This window comes from Procambarus clarkii, chromosome 37 (assembly GCF_040958095.1).
Source record: "Procambarus clarkii isolate CNS0578487 chromosome 37, FALCON_Pclarkii_2.0, whole genome shotgun sequence".
NCBI lineage: Eukaryota > Metazoa > Arthropoda > Malacostraca > Decapoda > Cambaridae > Procambarus > Procambarus clarkii.
In genome coordinates this window covers 18,921,012-18,940,403 of record NC_091186.1, presented here as the reverse complement: position 1 = coordinate 18,940,403, position 19,392 = coordinate 18,921,012, and the positions used below count along the sequence as shown (strand labels likewise).

The following is a 19,392-nucleotide window of genomic DNA, read 5'->3' as shown; positions in this document are numbered from 1 at the left end:
ATAATGAAAGTAAATTTTGACTACAAAGTTGTATTATATATAAAACTTCAAAGACATTTATGATACATTTGGTTAAATTTATATTTTATCCTTGGCCCGGCAGAACTTGTGTTGTGTCGATAAGAAAGGTGTTCTCTCGTGGCCCAACCCTACAGCAGAAAAAGTGTTTTTCCTCAAGAACAGAGCACATAACCTTGCTTCCAGGTATGTACTATATATAAAGAATTACAGCAATATATATTCAGAGATAGAGTTGAACAAGATAATATATCAAATTGTGAACTGAATTTATTTTGAAACTTTAGGCATTTAAGAATGTTGAAGCTATTAGTATTTCGGCAACCATTTGGGCCTATTTCCAGTATTATATTTTCTGTTGGGAGCCCCACAGTCGATGTCGACTCCTTCTGTTGGCTCTTCCAGACATATGGGCTCCCAGAGGTGGACCTCTTCGCGTCAGCATAGTCTCGTCATCTCCCGATTTATGTGGCGCCCTTCCCCCGAAATGGTCGCCTTTCGGTGGGACTAGTCGAGGTGGGGTTACCTGTACCTCTTCCCCTCAGTCCCTTCTTCCTGTTACTTTGGGTCCTGGCTCATTTGCAGACTTATCACAGCAGAGTTGTCGTAGTGGTCCCTTGGTGGTTGGCCCATCTCTTGGTTTTAGGCACTTTTTGCTCGGTGTCTGAACCCAGGGCGTTTTCCGTGGATCTGCCTCTTTCAGCGGATCGGACCGGTCTGGTAGGTGGATGGTTCGGTCTACTCCTCCGCTCTTTGCATCTGGTCTTTTTGACGCAGGTTTATCACACAGGTGGCTTCGTTGATGATGTCCCACCTACGAGCTACGTCTCGGTGACATTATGAAGTGTCTAGGCGATCTTTTCACTGTTTTCTGGCTCTTTGTATGTTTTCTTCTATTTCTGATCGGGTTGTCTTGTCTTGTGGGCATACTGCCCACTCTTCTCATTAGAGGCTTTGCACTCATTCTGTCGGTCCCTTGCACTTGAGTGGAAGGAGGCTCAGACAGCATTGCAGGTTTTCCTGGGGGCGGATTTGAACATCTCGATGCATGTTTGTTCATCCCTGCCCTTCCGTGGGATGTTGGTATGATGCAGCTTCATGTGCAGGTTCCTTTCGGCTGCCTTGGTCGCGGAGGATTTGCGTACATGTGGGCTGCTGGCATTGGCCCTTCATTTCTTCTCCTTCCTCGAGCTGTCCTCGGATTGGCTTGAGTTGGATGTGGAGAAGCTTGGGGCCGCCTCTGAGTCTGGTACGTTGCCCTTGGCGGTGCATGCATCGTCTGCATTGTTGCAGCTGTTCACGCCACTCCTGTGGGATGTGGTTTTGTGGTTTTTTGCTTCTTGACTCGCATGTCGGCAGGCGGTGCTTGTTTCTTCCTTGGAATCCACTTTGGCCCTGGCCTTTAGGTTGTATTAGTGTTTTTGTCCGCTGCTGTTTACAAAGTCTGCGGTTGTGCAGTATCTTCGGTTCTGTCTGTTTCTGGTCAGCGTGAGGATTACCCTGTGCGCCGCTTAGGTTCTTGTAAAGTGCATTAGTCCTTTCGTGGTTCATCCCATTGACGGGGCAGTGGGGGGGAGGCTTGCTTTGTTTGCTCGCAAATGGTCTCACAATTCGTGGGTCTTTTGGGTCTTTCCGTGCGGCCTGTGGTGGCGTTGGGTGGCTTCTCCTCCTTCAGGGAGGAGAAGCCACATGTTAAACATGATGGTACTGTTTAAGCCACTGTTAAACATGATGTTTAACAGTGATAAATTCCAGGTACTCAGGTACGGCAAAAATGAGGATCTGAAACATAATACAGGGTACTAAACACAATCAAATCTGCCCTAGTAGAAAAACAGTATGTCAAGGATTTGGGAATAATGATGTCCGACGATCTAACGTTTAGGGAGCATAACCAAGCAAATCTTGTGTCAGCCAGAAAAATGATAGGATGGATTACGAGAACTTTCAAATCCAGGGATCATATCACAATGGTTGTACTCTTCAAGTCACTTGTGTTGTCCCATCTCGAGTACTACTCAGTACTCACTTCCCACTTCAGAGCAGGAGAGATTGCTGAAATAGAGGGAATACAGAGCACATATACGGCACGCATAGATGTGATAAAGAGCCTTAATTATTGGGATCGTCTCAAAGCTCTCCAAATGTACTCACCAGAAAGGAGACGAGAGAGATACCAAATAATATACACATTGAAAATACTGGAGGGCCAGGTCCCTAATCTACACAGTAAAATAACAGTGTACTGGAGGAACGATATGGAAGACAATGCAAAATAGAACCAGTGAAGAACAGATGTGCTATAGGCACAATCTGAGAACACTGTATAAACGTCAGAGGTCCGCGGTTGTTCATCGACCTCCCAGCAACTATAAGAAATATTGCTGAAACAACCGTGGACATGTTCAAGAGAAAACTAGACTGTTTACTAAAAGAAGTTCCGGACCAACCGGGCTGTGGTGGGTATGTGGGCCAGCGGGCCACTCCAAGCAACAGCCTGGTGGACCAAACTCTCATAAGTCAAACCTGGCCTTGGGCCGGGCTTGGGGTTCAGAAGAACTCCCAGAACCCCATGAAGCAGGTATCAAGCAGGGGGGTTCGGGGCTGGCGGGGCAGACCTCTTCTCCTGCCTTGTGTCGAGTCGTTTTGGAGTGGGTTTGCTTGGGCATGGTCGAAACGTCCTCGTCTCTCAGATGGATCGCCCGCCTGTTTCCGGTCCAGAAACGGGACTGCGCAGATCTCTGGTTCATTCTGGACTTGTCTGAACCCATGGATTTATTCCCTCCTCCTTTCGAATGACTACTCTGTCCCGGATCTGTTTTCTGTTGGAGTCAGGAATTTGGATGGTGTCCCTGGACCTCCAGGACGTGTATTGGCATGTCCCATTTCATCCGCAGTTCAAGGACTGGCGCGGTTTTGTTGTGGAGTCGAGGTTACTGCTTTTCTTGCCTTCTATTCGGCTTGAATCTGGTGCCTCGCGTATTCACTCTCCTTACTCGGGTCGTGGTGGCCCGCCTGCGTCTGTTAGGTGTTCGGGTTCTGGCCTACCTCGACGGCTAGCTAGTTTAGGCTCTCAACCTGTCCACATGTCTGCTCGCCAGGGATTTGGTTCTTTCCCAGCTCGCCGGGTTCGGGTTCTTGGTGAACTGGCAGAAGTCCCATCTGGTTCTTGTATGGGCCAATAGGACTTCTACAGTTACCTTTGTTCTTATGTTCCCTCTCAGATTCGGTCTCAGCTGGGTCTTGTGTGGGATGCTCAGATCGCTTCCTTTCTCTTTCTCCGGTGGCTCTGCCTTGTCTGCGTTCCTGCTTTTGTCTGTTTCTGTGGGGCTCCCGTAGTGCAGCGGTTGCTCGAGGGTTTGTGCCTGAACTTTGTCATGATGGTCTACCCGCCGGGTCGGGTTTGTCTTCCTTGGCTGTTCTGGTTCCTTCGGGGACGTCCCTTCCGCCTCTCTCCCGACTGCTGGGCTCAGCCTCCGGGGGCCTTGCGTCTGTTGCTGCGTCGCCAGCTTCCTCTTTAGGTTTTACAGGGTTTAGTGCCTTGGCGCCTACCTGAGGCCTTGCTTGATGTATTTACGGATGTGTCTTCTCTTGGCTGGGACTTTGTGACCAGTGCTCACCAGACTAGGGAGCCGGTCGGCCGAGCGGACAGCACGCGGGACTTGTGATCCTGTGGTCCTGGGTTCGATCCCAGGCGCCGGCGAGAAACAGTGGGCAGAGTTTCTTTCACCCTATGCCCCTGTTACCTAGCAGTAAAATAGGTACCTGGGTGTTAGTCAGCTGTCACGGGCTGCTTCCTGGGGGTGGAGGCCTGGTCGAGGACCGGGCCGCGGGGACACTAAAAGCAACGAAATCATCTCGAGATAACCTCAAGAATCAAGACTGGCGAGAGGCAGTGGGTTTTGTCTCTCTGTTGGGCTCACACCACGGTGTGGGATTTTGCGGCGTTCTGGGGCCTAGTCGGGCCTGTGTTGCTTTAGGCCGGCGGTTGCAGCCAGTTGTCATGACTTCGAGTTGAGGAGTGAGCAGCGACCGCCTCCCGGGTAAGTCCCTATTACAATTTTTCTCTGTGGGTAGTTAGCTTCGGGGGAGCCAAAGGGGTTTCCCCCAGAAAACCAGCGTTGAATGTAATGAAACGCCATTTTCTGGGCGAGTCCCAGAGGCTCCTTGGCATCCCTCTCTCCTTCCGGTCGGCGGTGTTTTCGCATATTTTGACATGCAGCTTAAGAACTGATGTGTGGACTGCCAGCATCGGGGTCTGGGGCTCCCCGTTCTCCCTCCTGGAGAAGGGGGGTTGCGCAGACAGCGGCGCGGCGACATGATTGTCATGCTTGTTTGCTAATTTTTGTTTGGGGAGTTCTATTCACTCATTCGGCTTTTGATAGCAATGTTTTCACCAGAATAGGGGTTTGTTTTGGGGCGCCTACCTTTCTGGTTGACAGATCCTGTCAATGGCAGACATAAAATGCTCTCAACCACACGGGGGTTTCTATAGGCCATATCTCCTCATGCCTCATCTGTGGGGGCCAGGTTCTGGCTCATGGTCCCTGGTAGGCAAGAACTCCATGAACATTGACTGATGCCAGAAAGCTAATATAGCCTCTGGGACTCGCTCAGAAAATGGTGCTGCATTACATTCAACATTGGTTTTTCTGTGAACGCTTGATTTTCGGCTCACCACCAGAATGCCATAATAAATGTGTTGCATTACAGAGGTTAATCAGTGTGATAGCTTCAGGGAACCTCTGGAGCTCGCCGAGAAACTGATATTTCATTACATTCAATGATGTTTTCTGTGGGGGAGCCCCTACGGCTCCCTGGAGCTTATTGGGCTAATGTATGTTATATTAGACCGGGACATTAGCTAAGGAGTTCAGACCTACCAGGGACCAGCGCCAGAACCTGGCCCCTTCAGAGAGGTTTTAGCGAGCAATGGCCCTGGAAAACCCCTTGTGGTTGGGGTTTTCCTTATCTACCATCGACCGGGGTTAGGCACCCAGAGAGGTAGGCATAACAAAACAAACCCCACATGGTAAAAAACTAAAACTAAAAACCGAACAGAGAGGTAGAAACTCCCTACAATCCAAAGGAAACAAGCAAACAGGCAAACATCACACTTTACTGCCGTGCAGCTTATCCGCACAGCCCTCCCCGCCCCAAGAAGGGGAGGGGGGAGCCCCAGACCTCACCGCGCCAGCTGCCTAGCATCAGTTCGTAAGCTAATGTCAACCGGGATAGACGCTTCTCTGGCCTCAGTTTCCTAGGCAGTGTTTGCCTTGTGTGGCATTCACTGCCGTGTGTTGTGCGGTAGCCAGGAGTACCTCATCAGTGCCAGGGCTGCATGCGCTTAGGGGCTTCCTTTCCTGAGCGCCCTGTGAGTACTGCCCCTGCATGAAAGGGTTATCTTCACTGGGGCGTTCGGGAACCATTCCCGTAGAGGTTCTTGCTGCTCGGCATTTGCCTCGCCCTTGGGGCCAGCTGGGGCTTGGGGCCCTTGTTTGGCCCTGGGTAGGGACTGGTATTGTGCTGGTTAGGGCGTCAAGGTGTTGCGCGACCTGCCACCTAAGCGGCGACCAGTTCCTGTTGCCTCTGGAGACAGTGTACTTTTGAGGGGTTTTTCTTTTGTTTTATTTTCATTTGCCTGGTGGAGGTTTGCCTAGTGTGGCTATAGTTCCACTGGTAGTGTTTGGTGGCCCTCTGCTAGGCCCCCGTGATTGTACACGTCGCAGGGGTTTTCAGTGTTGTCCTCTACCCCCTTGTTATTTTTGGGTGTTTAACCGGTTAGCAACAACTTGCTCGGGCTTCCCGTAGTTGTTACCCCTACGGGCCCTGGAAACCCATGTCGGGGCTCAGTGGGCCATTGAATGTGTCTTCCGGGTTCCAACCCGTCTTGTACGGGATCGTTGGTTGCTGTGCCCTTGTCTCCGGGTGACAGTCACCACTTTTACCTCCGTCATGCTGCCTGTTGGGTCATTGACACCTTGACCCGGAGTCTTGCGAGAAATATTCTCTGCTTGTTCCCCATTACTCTTCTGATGTTATTACTGTTCAGAGTACAGGCGGCATCCGTGTTGTAAGATAGGTTAGGTTGCTGCAACATGCTTGGTTGGTTTCCCACTTGGATGCCCCGGGGCGGCCCCATTTTGGTTAGGTGTTGTTCGCCCCTTTCCCTCCCTGTTCCCGACTCCTGACCGTCTGCGGGTTTCGGGCTCGGGGCGGGGTTTAGTTGGGGCCGAGACTCGGGCGGTTTTTAGGGGCTGCCCCGTTCGGGTTGGGGACGGAGGTTTTTGAGCCTGTTCATCCTGCCAAGGCTTCTGGGTCTTACCAGCGGCCCTTTCTTGCTGCCTTTCCCATGGACTCTTCCTTTTCTTTAAGGGCGGAGGACTTGGAGGATGGCTCAGCCCCGGGACCTCTGTTGCAGGTTCCTGGGGCTGTGGGGAATGCCTGCTAGCAGTTCTGGGGCGGTTTGCCCCTGCCTGGGATTTCTGCTTCTGGGCGGAGTTTTTCGCCCATCCAGTCTGCTTGCTTCCCACTTTTGCTGGTGTGTTTTCGTATCTTTTTCGTCGGTCACAGCCCTCTGTTCTTGTAGCCATTTTTCTTTTGCCGGTTTCCCGGCGTGGCCACCAGGGCGGCGTTGCGGTTTGTTTATATACACCTGGGTGTGCGAGTGAGCGTCTTGGGTGAGTTTCTTCACCTTTTTCAGGGGTTTTATTCTCCTGTTGTCGTTTCTCTGATTTTCTGGTGTTTTCTGCCCGTTTTCTGTTCCTCTGGGAACATTTGAGTGTTGATTTTACACCGGGTTTTCCGTTTTGTCTGTTTTGGGTCTGGGCTCTAGGGTTTGGGCTCAGTGTCCCTGTCTGTTATGCTTCCTCCCACGCCTTGTCCCTTAGTTTTTGGTCTGTTTTGACCATTTCCCTGGGGGTTCTGTCTGGGGGCTGTGCTTTGCCTTTCTGTGGTGTATCTCCGCCGGCAGATGTAGTGCTTTGGGCTCCCCTGGTTCGATTTCGGGTTCCTTTGGGTTCTTTGGTTTCGTTCCGGAGGTTTTCTTCCTCTTGGGCCCCCTTTGTGGGTTCAGGGGGGCTTTGTTTCCTCGTGTGTGACCCTGTTCTGCCTTCTGGGGTTCCGGGATTTTCTTGGCTTGCAGACTGATCTTTTTGGGTCTTGGCACGTGTTGTGGTCGTGCTTGGACTTTGGAGTTTTGTTGTTGAAGTGGGCCTTTTGATGCAGTTTTGTGCCTTCTTCGCCTGGCCGGTGTGGTGCTCTCTGCCCACTGGTTGGTGGCTTGTAATTTTCTTTACACGCGTATGTGTGTGTACACATGTACATGTACAAGTGTATGCTGTGTGTATGTGTAATTACCTAAGTGTAATTACCTAAGTGTAGTTACAGGATGAGAGCTACGCTCGTGGTGTCCCGTCTTCCCAGCACTCTTTGTCATATAACGCTTTGAAACTACTGACGGTCTTGGCCTCCACCACCTTCTCACTTAACTTGTTCCAACCGTCTACCACTCTATTTGCGAAGGTGAATTTTCTTATATTTCTTCGGCATCTGTGTTTAGCTAGTTTAAATCTATGACCTCTTGTTCTTGAAGTTCCAGGTCTCAGGAAGTCTTCCCTGTCGATTTTGTCAATTCCTGTTACTATTTTGTATGTAGTGATCATATCACCTCTTTTTCTTCTGTCTTCTAGTTTTGGCATATTTAATGCTTCTAACCTCTCCTCGTAGCTCTTGCCCTTCAGTTCTGGGAGCCACTTAGTAGCATGTCTTTGCACCTTTTCCAGTTTGTTGATGTGCTTCTTAAGATATGGGCACCACACAACAGCTGCATATTCTAGCTTTGGCCTAACAAAAGTCATGAACAATTTCTTTAGTATATCGCCATCCATGTATTTAAATGCAATTCTGAAGTTAGAAAGCATAGCATAGGCTCCTTGCACAATATTCTTTATGTGGTCCTCAGGTGATAGTTTTCTATCTAGAACCACTCCTAGATCTCTTTCTTTATCAGAATTCTTTAAAGATTTCTCACATAATATATAGGTTGTGTGGGGTCTATGTTCTCCTATTCCACATTCCATAACATGACATTTATTAACATTAAATTCCATTTGCCAAGTGGTGCTCCATATACTTATTTTGTCCAGGTCTTTTTGAAGGGCATGACAGTCATCTAAATTTCTTATCCTTCCTATTATCTTAGCATCATCAGCAAACATGTTCATATAATTCTGTATACCAACTGGTAGATCATTTATGTACACAATAAACATCACTGGTGCAAGAACTGAACCCTGTGGTACTCCACTTGTGACATTTCTCCATTCTGATACATTGCCTCTGATTACTGCCCTCATTTTTCTATCAGTCAGAAAATTTTTCATCCATGATAGAAGCTTACCTGTCACCCCTCCAATATTTTCCAGTTTCCAGAACAACCTCTTATGTGGAACTCTGTCGAAAGCCTTTTTTAGGTCCAGATAGATGCAGTCAACCCAACCATCTCTTTCCTGTAATATCTCTGTGGCTCGATCATAGAAACTGAGTAAATTCGATACACAGGATCTTCCAGATCGAAAACCATACTGTCTGTCTGATATTATATCATTTCTCTCTAGGTGTTCTACCCATTTAGTTTTGATTAGTTTTTCCAATACTTTCACTATTACACTTGTCAATGATGTGTACATGTGTATGTGCATACACATGTTTGCAGCACACCTTGTGTGTGCATGTATTTATATATGTGTGTGTATATGTATATATATATATGTATACATATATTATTAAATATGACCGAAAAAGTAAGATTAATAAATTCTAACACGAATTTTCTCTATCTTTCTTACGTTTCTTTTCACTGTTGATGGTAATTCAACGATCAATTCTCCAAAATTCATTTTTATTTCTAGTCTAGAAATTTCTAGACTAGAAATCCCACCTGCGAGCTTCGTCTTGGCGACAGTATGACGTTCCTGGTGTTTCTTTGCTCCTTTTTTCTTGCTCTTCGTAGGTTGTCTTCTGTTTCGCGTTGGGTTGTCTTGTCCTTTCTTGGGTTTTCAGGACTGCAGTTATTTGATGTTTCTTACTGTCGCCTCATTTTGTGTGGCGCTGGCGAAGCCGCTCCGGCTTGCATTCGGGGTGGACGTCACATCTGCCTCGTTCCGTACGCTTTCTCGTGTTTTGTTTCACCTCTGGCCTGCTCATGCGTCGCCTGAGCCATCCTGGTCCTTGATCAGGGTGCCCTCTTATCTTCTCCTCAGTTTGTGGTAACCCCTTCGGTTCAGGTTTCTGCTCTTTGGTACTGGTGGTAGGTTTGTACGTTTGCAGCCTTTCTCCATCCTTCTAGCGACGGTTGAGACGGCTGCTTTCCGGGGATGGGGGGGTCCTTGGGTTATTGATGCTTGATTGGTTTCGGCCGGGGGTGTGTCCTGTGTTGTCCGGTTGCGCCTTTTGCCGTTATCTGTGTACCGTGTCTGGGGATGCGCTTTGGGTTGTTCTGGTTCCCCTCGTTCCCTGTTTCAGGGCTCAGGTCTCCCAGGTCGTCCGCAGAGTTTTTAAGTCTTTCGGCCTGCGGTCTGTCCTTGGGCTTGTGCTGTTCGGACGTTTGCAGTTTTTGCTGCTGTGTTGGTGACATCTAGGGCTCATTTCAGGCGCAGGGATTTGAGGGTCACACAGGTTCTTGGCTGCCCCATTCTTTATGCACGTCTGCTCCTGTGCGTTCTTGTTGCCTTGGGTCGCAGGTTGCAGCCTGTTGTCTTGGCTTTGCGTTGTGGAGTTTGCGGCGGCTGCCTCCCGGGTCAGCCCTTTCTTTTCCTTCTCTTTGGGTATGAAGCTCCAGGGAGCCGTAGGGGCTCCCCACAGAAAACAAGCGTTGAATGTAATGAAACGCCATTTTCTGGGTGAGCCCCGGAGGCTCCCTGTCAACCCTCCCTCCCACCGGTCTGTGTTTTTTTCGCATTGGTTGAAGCTTAGCTTCCGAACTGATGCTAGGCAGCCGGCGCGGTGAGGTCCGGGGCTCCCCCCCCCCTCCCCCTCTCGGGGTGGGAAGGGCTGCGCGGACAATCGGCACGGCAGTAAAGTGTGATATTTGCTTGTTTGCTTGTTTCCTTGGGATTGTAGGGAGTTTCTACCTCTCTGTTTGGTTTTTTGTTTTAATTTTTTATGATGTGGGGTTTGTTTTGTTATGCCTACCTTTCTGGGTACCTAACCCCGGTCGATGGCAGATAAGGAAAAACCACAAGGGGTTTTCCAGGGCCATTGCTCCCTGAAACCTCTCTGAAGGGGCCAAGTTCTGGCGCTGGTCCCTGGTAGGTCTGAACTCCTTAGCTAATGTCCCGGTCTAATATAACATACATTAGCCCGATAAGCTCCAGGGAGCCTCTGGGGCTCACCCAGAAAATGGAGTTTCATTACATTCACCGCTTTTTTTTTTTTTTTTTTTGCAGTGCCCCATCTCTGTATGGAGATAATGTTATGTTTGAAGAAGTCAAGTCTGAGAGAGTAGCATCTTCAAACCCTACAAAAGGTATGTTTCATAAATTTGTTTTAAATAAAATGTTTCTCATATTTTTTGTGGGGTATTGATTGTTTCTTAATTGTTCTTTTTATAATTTTAAATTGACTAAAAAATAATATATCAATATAGATGAAGCTTTTTTTCTTTGCGAGCTGGTCACACAGTCCCTCCCATAGTCAGTATCAACAAGCCATATGAGAAGGACAGTAAACACTTGAGAATTCTCAATTCAGCCCTTCTAAGACCATCAGGAGGTACATTGCTATGTACTCAAAAGCCCTTCAAACAATAATTGAAATGACAGTACAATCAGGACAAATGAAGGACATATGAACAATTGATTGTCCATCAAAGAAAGCAGCCTTTCGTCTACTATGAATGACTTAATTTTAACGTTGGCCTCTGAGTTATTCCCTTTAGCCAAAAGTGAATGCAACCATAAAGTGAAATAAAAATAGTAAAGAGAGGGAAAAGCTGACATGTGCCACAGCAGGATTCCATGTGCCAAGGTATTGATGGGTAATGTAATCTTGAAAAAACATACATCCTAGGCCTGACCCTCATCAACGAGGAGACTAGAGACATCCTAAAATCATAGACGAATGACAGACATTGAATGTAGGGATAGTTGACTTTGTTATGTGTGAGGTTTGTTTTCCAAAACCACCAAGCACGTATAACTGAACATGTCATATCAAAGAAAAATACTGAAAGTGTTGCAGGCTATTGTTGGTCATAGTTGTGTAGGCAGGCTTTGAAAAAAAGTACTTAAGTCTGTGGGTTGATGAAAATGCATTACAAATGGGAAATGCTGAGACACCTGAAGATACATCCCCAAGAACAGCCAGCCACTGGGCACAAATCATGAAGGACAGATGACTACACAGATTAGGCCCACATTAGAATAGGGCCCTGCCAGAAAGAAGACATCTCATTGTTTGCCTGGAAGGCAGGAATCAGGATGGGTGCAAAAGAAAAAACAAAAAACAGCGATGAATGTAATAAAACATTATTTTCTGGGTGAGACCCGGAGGCTCCCCGGAACTTATCCAGGCTGATATGCTAATGTCAGACTTTGGCATCAGTCATGTGTATGGAGTTTTATGGGCCTACCGGGGACCACGGCCAGAACCTGGCCTCCTCAGAGAGGTAAGGGGAGCAATGGCCTATAGAAACCCCCGCGTGGTTGGAAGCATTCTATGTCTGCCATCGACCGGGTCAGGCACCCAGAAAGGTAAGGATCCCAAAACAAACCCCCTATTCTGGTGAAAAGTGCTACCAAAAGCCGAACTGGTGGATAGAACTCCCCTAAAAGAAACGAGCAAACGATTATGACCTCACACGTCACCGCGTCGCTGTCTGCGCAGTTCCTCCCTCCCTGGGAGGGGGACGGGGGAGCCCCAGACCTACTGTGTCAGGCTATCCACCATCAGTTCTAAAGCTGGATGTCAAAAAATGCGAAAAAATGCCAACCGAGAGGGAGGGAGGGAGGGATGCCTTGGAGCCTCCGGGTCTCACCCAGACAATGGCGTTTCATTACATTCAACGCTAGTTTTCTGGGGGAAGCCCCTTCGGCTTCCCGGAGCTAACTACCCACAGAGAAAAAAAGAGGGACATACCCGGGAGGCGGACGCCACACACTCACCAACTCAAAGTCGAGACAACTGGCTTCAACCACCAACCCAAGGTGACACAGGCCTGAATGGGCTTGGGAACGACACGAGATATCGAACAGCCAGGCCCCTTTACGACCGCCAAAAGCCCCATGCCTGAATGTCGGCTAGGACCTGCCGCCAAGACGGCAGCAAGAGCGGCGAATCCACGAACACCATGGGCACGGGGATAGAACACAGGCTGGCTAGCCGTAATAACACGGCGCATGACCCGGGAGACCTTCACCCGCGAACAGGGAAGAACAGGACCGGATCAACCTAAAGCTCGTCCCGGACACAGACGCCATGGCGCACAAATAACATCAGAGGGCCGTAACCGAACACAAAACACGATGCAACCCCGGCCTGACCAACCAAGCACCAACAACCAAGGACCCCTCTGGAAATCAGCAGCCTCATTCAATGCCAGAAAAGAGGGAGACGGCTGCAACCAACTAACCAATCACCACGACCGAAGGAGCAGAAACCCCTGCGCCGAAGAAGAGCAAGAAGCTCAATGACTCGACCCCTAGAGGCAAATTCCAACAGGAAAAGAACCTTCGAGAAACAAACCCGAACTGAAGGGGTCACAATCAACTGAGGAGAAGAAAGAGCACGCTGTCCAGAGACCAGGACGGCTCAAGTGGCGCATGAGCATGCCAGAGGTGAAACAACACATGAGACAACTTACAAATGGCGCAGATGTAACACCAAGACCGAAAGTAAGCCGAAGCGGCTCCATCAGCGCTGCACGAAACGATGCGACAGTATGAGGCAAGATGACGGCCCCGAACCCCCACCAGAAAAGCCAAGCCGATGCCAACAAACGCATCCACCTAAGAAGGGACAGAAGAAAAAGGAAGGACCACCGAAATATCCCATACTGCCGCCAAGAAGAAGCACGCAGGTGGGACGCCCTGCCTAGAGGGTAAAAAAAACCCCACGGGGTCCAATGGGGCCCGAGGGCCCCTGAAGTCAGCCCCTCCCTAGCCACAGAACCCACACAGCAGGCCCCGGGGCCGGGCCATCCCCCTAAAGCCCCGGCCTCACAAGAAAAAACTGGGGCAGCCGCGAAAATACTAAGGAAAGGAGCCCACTGGCAGACTCTTACAACACTGCTGGAGGAACAGGCTTGAATGCCCCCGTCGCTACCCCGGAAGGGGAATTCCCCGAGATCGCCCGAGTCTCAAAACCAACGACTCCGCCCCGACCCCGAACCCACAGACGGTAAGGATCCGGATGCAGGTAGGAAGGGGAGGGGGGGACCAGATTAGACCACAACAGGGGAAAGACAAGGGGGCGTGGAAGGAACCGAAGCAACCAACACTCCCAAGCCCCAACACCAACCAAAACGGGGTAGCCTCGGGGCTTCCGGGGAGCAAACATCCAAGAGCGTTGCCACCATCGAAGCTCGACGTGCAATCGCCCTGTGTTGCCTTCACCCGCATAGTCAGCATAAGACTGAGTAACTTGAGTCACAACAAGCAACAAAACTCGCAGGACTCTGGGCCAAAGTTGTCACTAACTCCACAGGCAGCAGACGGAGGCAAAAACAGAGTGTGTCATCCTGAGACAAGGGGTGAGAGCAACCCTTAAATATGCTGGAAGCAATGGGGAACTCTGGGGGCACATCCATCGGACCCGCGTGCTCCCAGGGGTTTCCCAGGGGTTTCCCAGGGTCCTAAGCATTTACTATAATAGGACTCGCGCTCAGGTAATCCCAGGCAGAGTACTGCTAATTGGAGCCGAAATTTACCAAACAACCTTCTAAAAACTGAATCCCCGGGGCATGTACACTCACGGGGACCTAGCAGGGAGAACCACCGGAAGAAGGAAGAATACTCAGTACACTGGGGACACAGGGGGGCAAGAACGAAGGCAGACCCCCACCAGGCAGATAAACAAAAAGAAAAAGAAAACCCTGCAAGAGGACAGCGTACCCAGGCGGAACAGAGCCGGCCGCCATGATTGGTGAAAACAAGCTGCACAATACCCTGTGCCCCACCAGTGCAAAACTGCCCCTTATCCTAAGGCAAACAAGGGAGACAGAACACCCGAGCACACAAAGGGCGGCCGAAAACCAAGCAGTAAATGGCCTAGCAGGAGCAGAACCCAAGGAACTTGTGGAAGGTGGCCCCAAGCCCCAAGGGCAGTACTTACAGGGCACCTAGGGAAGAAAACCCTAGGCACATGCAGCCCGAGTACTGGAGAAACACTCCCGGCTCACGCACCACCTAGAAGATAGTCACCACACTCTTGGTACAGTGCTGAAACAGTCACTGGAACCGGAGCACAGGACCTCAGCCTCTAGCATCAGCCGAAGAATTGATGGTGGATAGCCGGCGCGGTAGGTCTGGGGCTCCCCCTTTCCCCTCCTGGGGAGAGGGGAGCTGCGCAGACAGGGGCACGGTGACGTGTGACGTCATGATCGTTTGCTCGTTTCTTTTAAGGGAAATTCTATCCACCTGTTCGGCTTGTGGTAGCAATTTTCACCAGATTAAGGGTTTGTTTTGGGATGTTTACCTTTCTGGGTGCCTGACTCGGTCGATGGCAGACATAGAATGCTTCAAACCACACAGGGGGTTTCTATAGGCCATTGCTCCCCATGCCTCTCTGAGAGGCCAGGTTCTGGCTTGTGGTCCCCCAGTAGACCCATAGAACTCCATATACATGACTGATGCCAAATTCTGACATTAGCATATCAGCCTGGATAATCTCTGGGGAGCTGAAGGGGCTCCCTCCAGAAAATAGGTGTCATCACACCCATTCCTAACACATTCTGGATGAAACAGTAGAACATTAGGCTCTAGCAGCCAGTACCATAGTAACACAGTTTCCAATGGCAGATCCTGAAAGAACTTTGTACAATGTTGTGGCCTGTGCATTCTTGCCTGTGTGCTTGCATGTATTCTGATTCTTATTCGCAATGGCTGTATGACTTGCAACTCACTGCTGAAATTAACAGTGGAATGGACAACAAAACAAAATTGCCATAATAAAAATTATGCGAGTGTGAAGATTGCAGGATCTACCTTTTTTCAGGGGAACTCTTCTCTGAACTCTCTTCTTGTCTGAGCACTCACTCACTGCCCTTCACTACCATCTTCTATAGCATAGCCTTCTTCAAAATATTCTTTACATTATTTCTGTATCGTTTTAATAAGAGTTAGCAGTCTGCCACGGAATATCTCTCTCGGGTGACATGTGGCCCACGTACACACAGTTAGTCCAACCTGATCTGGGTCACTCACTTATCTTAGGTTCTAATTTTGTATGCAACAGTTATATTAGTACAATATATAGAGCCAGTCATCCTCTTACAGAATCTGAATCTGTGCTGATGTCACTAACTCATGACCATCAGACAGCATTTGGGCTTCAGTTTGATGACCCAATGTGGAGGCGCTACCTGTTATCACTCAAGCCTCTTGGCCTGAACATATTGCTGAACACCTGCAACCCTGCCACTCAGAATCACTACACACAGTTTTGTGCACATATAACATGTGAGGCAATGTATAATGAAGATCTTGTGCCAGTCTCACAAAGGAGGTAAGACTTTTGAACATTTCAAGTTTGTTTCATTATTAATTCATAAACAAACAAAAATATTATGTTTTATATGCTTGTAGTTTATTACTCTAAAACTTGATTAAAGACTAAAATATGATTTATATTTTTCTGTAGTAAAGTTCTGTTTTTCTGTGGTGAGCCCCGGAGGGACCCTGGAGCTCTCTGAACTGATATGTGCTATATTAGTTTGGGGTCATCAGTCATAGGAGTCCCTTATGCCTACCGGAGACCAAGAGCCAGAACCTGGACCCCTCAGAGAGACTGCAGGAAGCAATGGCTTATGAGCACTTTACATTTAAAGTACTGTATGTCATAATTGTCATCGACTGGGGAAGGACCTAGAAAGGTAGGTGAATCAAAACAGACCACTGTCTGGTAACACTATGCAATGTACAGTGCATCCTAAAAGATCAAAAATATCTCCCCCTAGAAAGAAAACAAACAAACAAACAAGCAACACTTCATGCAACTAGCCCTCCCGCTTGTAAGCGCTACCCCAACCCGAAGGGGTTTGGGGAAGCCCGCTCAGGCGAGCCGGCAGTTCTTGAACTGATGTGCTGGTGATCAGATCGTCACCTATGGCCTCAGTATTCCTGTTCTGGATTTTCACCCTGTGTGGCTTTTCCAGCTGTGTGTTGGTGTGGTGGCCAGGTGTCTTAGTGTACAGGAGCAGCAAGTGCCTAGCATGACCTTCAATAGGTGTTCAGTTAATACTGCCCTTGCATGCCAGGATTATCTTCCCTGGGGCATTCAGAAATCACTCCCTGTTGAAGACTTCGTTGTTCAAGGTTGTCTTTGTCCTTGGGGTGTGTCAGGGGTCTTGGGCTTTTCGTCTTGCCCTGGGTAGAGAAGTGTTATTGGCTGGGAGGGGCGCACTGCTTCTGGCATAGCTAGCTTTACTTCAACTCCACGGCCGATGTTTCTCTCTGACTGTCAGTTTGTCTGTTGTGTTTCTTCATGAATTTTGTTTTAATTTTCTGGCATGGTTTGCCTTTTCTGGACAGAGGAGGTTTGCCTAGCTTCTTATTAGGATAAGCCTAGGTTGTGTTGGTGGTTCTCCTCTGTTGCATCTGAGATTTTACAGCTGCTACTGGTGGTCAGTTTGCCTGCTAATAGACAGGGTTCTACTGACTTTACTGTCCCTGGTGCTTGGGCTTCCAGTAGGGCTTATTCACTCTGCAGGCCCTGAAAAACCCCTGTGGGCTCGGTACCATAGTTACATCTTCCAAGTCCACTCTCTCCCTATGTGAAGTTGAAGGTTGTTTGTCGCCTCTGCCTTGGGGAGACGATCATCTATCGTGATGCCTCCATCGTGATGCCTGTCGGGTCGGGAAACACCTACAACCTAGAGTCTTGCAGGACTTGTTCCCCGCTTGTACTTCAAATTTTTTATCCTTTATCTGGTATCTCAGGGATCTGGGGGCGGCCTCGTTGCATGCTCGATTCTAATGTGTGAATGTAGTGTTGGGGTTTAGACAGGATGAGGCTCAGGTGACTTCGTGGGCTGCCCTTTCTGATTCGGGCATAGATATGGTTGAGTCCGGTTTTCCCGCAGGGGCTTCTAGGTCAATCCAGCAGACACCCTTCTTCGAGGCCTTTCCCTTGGAATCCACTTTTTCTTCAGGGATGGTGGGCATAGATGAGGGCTCCACATTGGGCCTTTGTTGGGGGGGGTTCCTGGGGCTTGGGGGCAGTCTGCATGGAGCTTTTGCTTCTTTTGCCCATGCTTGGGCCCTTGTGCTCTCTGCGGAAAGGTTGTTGCCGCAGGGGAGGAGGTTTTCGTACCCTCCTTCCCTTCACTGAATTCGTATTACCATATTTGCCAGCAGTGATTTACGCACCCTTGAACCAGACACATACATCTTTTCCTTGGATTTTTTTTTAGGGGAGGGGGGGGGGGGAAATTACCACTATTTTCAAGTAGTTTCGTCTTCCATGTATTGCCCTGTTATTTTAATGTGGTTTTGGTACCCCTTACTCTTAACGCCTCTCGGATCAGGAGTTGTTTAATTTTTGGGCAAGTGTATTGCTGTACAATTTGTGAACCTTGTGTTTCAGGTTGTGGTGTTTTGTGTTGCCATGGCTAGCCACCAGGGCGGTGCACCAGGTCATGATGCATCATCACACAGCTGGGGTTTGTTGTCATCCACTCCCTGCAAATGTCTGCTGGGCAGTTGAAAGTTTATTATTCCTTTCCTGTTTCTTGGGCCATTATTCCTTTCAGTAATGATCCATTGTTCTTACTGGGAATTTAGTTGTTACCTAATGTATGACATGTCTCAGGTGTTGGTTATGTCTGCTGGTTAGAGAGGGAGTGAAATGTGAGCTTCTCTCACACCTGCCGATATGTCATCAATGGTTTTCATTAGTTTTTACTTGCCTAGTTATACTCATCTCATTGGTCTTGCAGGGGTTGAGCTTCAGCTCTTTGGTCCTCTCAACTGTCGTTCTACTGGTGTCCATATTCCTGAGTTTCTTGATCTCTGTCATTTCTACATTTGATATTGTTTATGGGGTCAGCCTCCACCACTTCACTGCCTCCTGCAGTCCATTTCCTTGCTACTCTGCCACTGCACAAGTTCTTTCTAATGTATCTGTAGCTCATTTGGGTACTCGGCTTCCACCTGTGTCCCCTGGTGAGTGTTCTGCCTGTGTTGGTTCATCCATCTTTGTTTGTATAGTATTCCCTCAGTCTTGTGTTCACAGACTGTGGTAATTCGGGTTGCTTTCATTATTTTTTTTTCATAACTTAATTTTCTGTAATATATTGGCTTGTTTGCATTGTTTTATGATTGGCACCAGTTTTGTTCCTAGCAAACTTGCACTGTAGGGTTGTCCGGCTTCCTCACCTGCGGCGCTCAATCTTTCATCTGTATTGCGGCCATTTTAGCTGATGGGCTACATTTTATAAAAAAAAATCAAAGTTCTGTATCCACGCGCTAATCCGAACTATATGGGAAGGACCCCCAGCCGGATTATCACGTTTTCTGGATTAACGTACTTTTTCACCTTGAGTCCAAAAGGGAACATTTCCAACAATTGTTATACCAAAAGCATGATTTGAATTGACAGCCCCCCACACACTAATTAGTGTGTGGGGGCTGGGTGGGTGGTTAGCCGCCTAGTTGGTAGGTGGGCAGGCAGGCGGGTGAGTGGGTGGGCAGGCAGGGATAGGTGGGTTCAGGCAGGTGGGTTTTGGATGGGTGGATGGCAGGCAGATGGGCTTGGTGGGTGGGGTATCAGGCAGGTGGGTGAACAGGTGGGTGGGTAGGGTATCAGGCAGGTGGGTGAACAGGTGGGTGGGTGGACTATCAGGCAGGTGGGTGGGTGGGCTATCAGGCAGGTGGGTGAACAGGTGGGTGGGTGGGTGGGCTATCAGGCAGGTGGATGAACAGGTGGGTGGGTAGGTGGGTGGGTGAGCAGGGCAGGTGGTTGAACAGGCAGGAGCTTAGCAAACAGATGTGGGCAGAGTTGTCTATTTTTTTTGTGAGATTGGTAATGTGTTCAGATAAGATTTCATCTCTTGCAAGGTGTGCGGGGATATCATTTTGGCCTAGGAATTTAGGCTGTGCAAGAACTGTTGAGATTTGGCTAGTCACAACATTACTTGTGTGTTCATATGTCAGTTGA

The 19,392-nt window shown here is 48.9% G+C and overlaps 1 protein-coding gene across 6 annotated transcripts in view; it reads left to right on the top strand.

The window, feature by feature from the left end:
* l(2)k05819 (transmembrane protein 94-like protein l(2)k05819) overlaps positions 1-19,392 on the top strand; it is a 213,712-nt gene that overhangs the window by 68,202 nt on the left and 126,118 nt on the right. For all 6 annotated transcript variants that reach the window (XM_069337199.1, XM_069337198.1, XM_069337197.1 and 3 more), the window contains 3 exons: positions 104-204; positions 10,467-10,546; positions 15,513-15,741. In XM_069337199.1, coding sequence (XP_069193300.1) covers positions 104-204; positions 10,467-10,546; positions 15,513-15,741 — 410 coding nt within the window. The remainder of the gene's footprint in view (positions 1-103; positions 205-10,466; positions 10,547-15,512; positions 15,742-19,392) is intronic.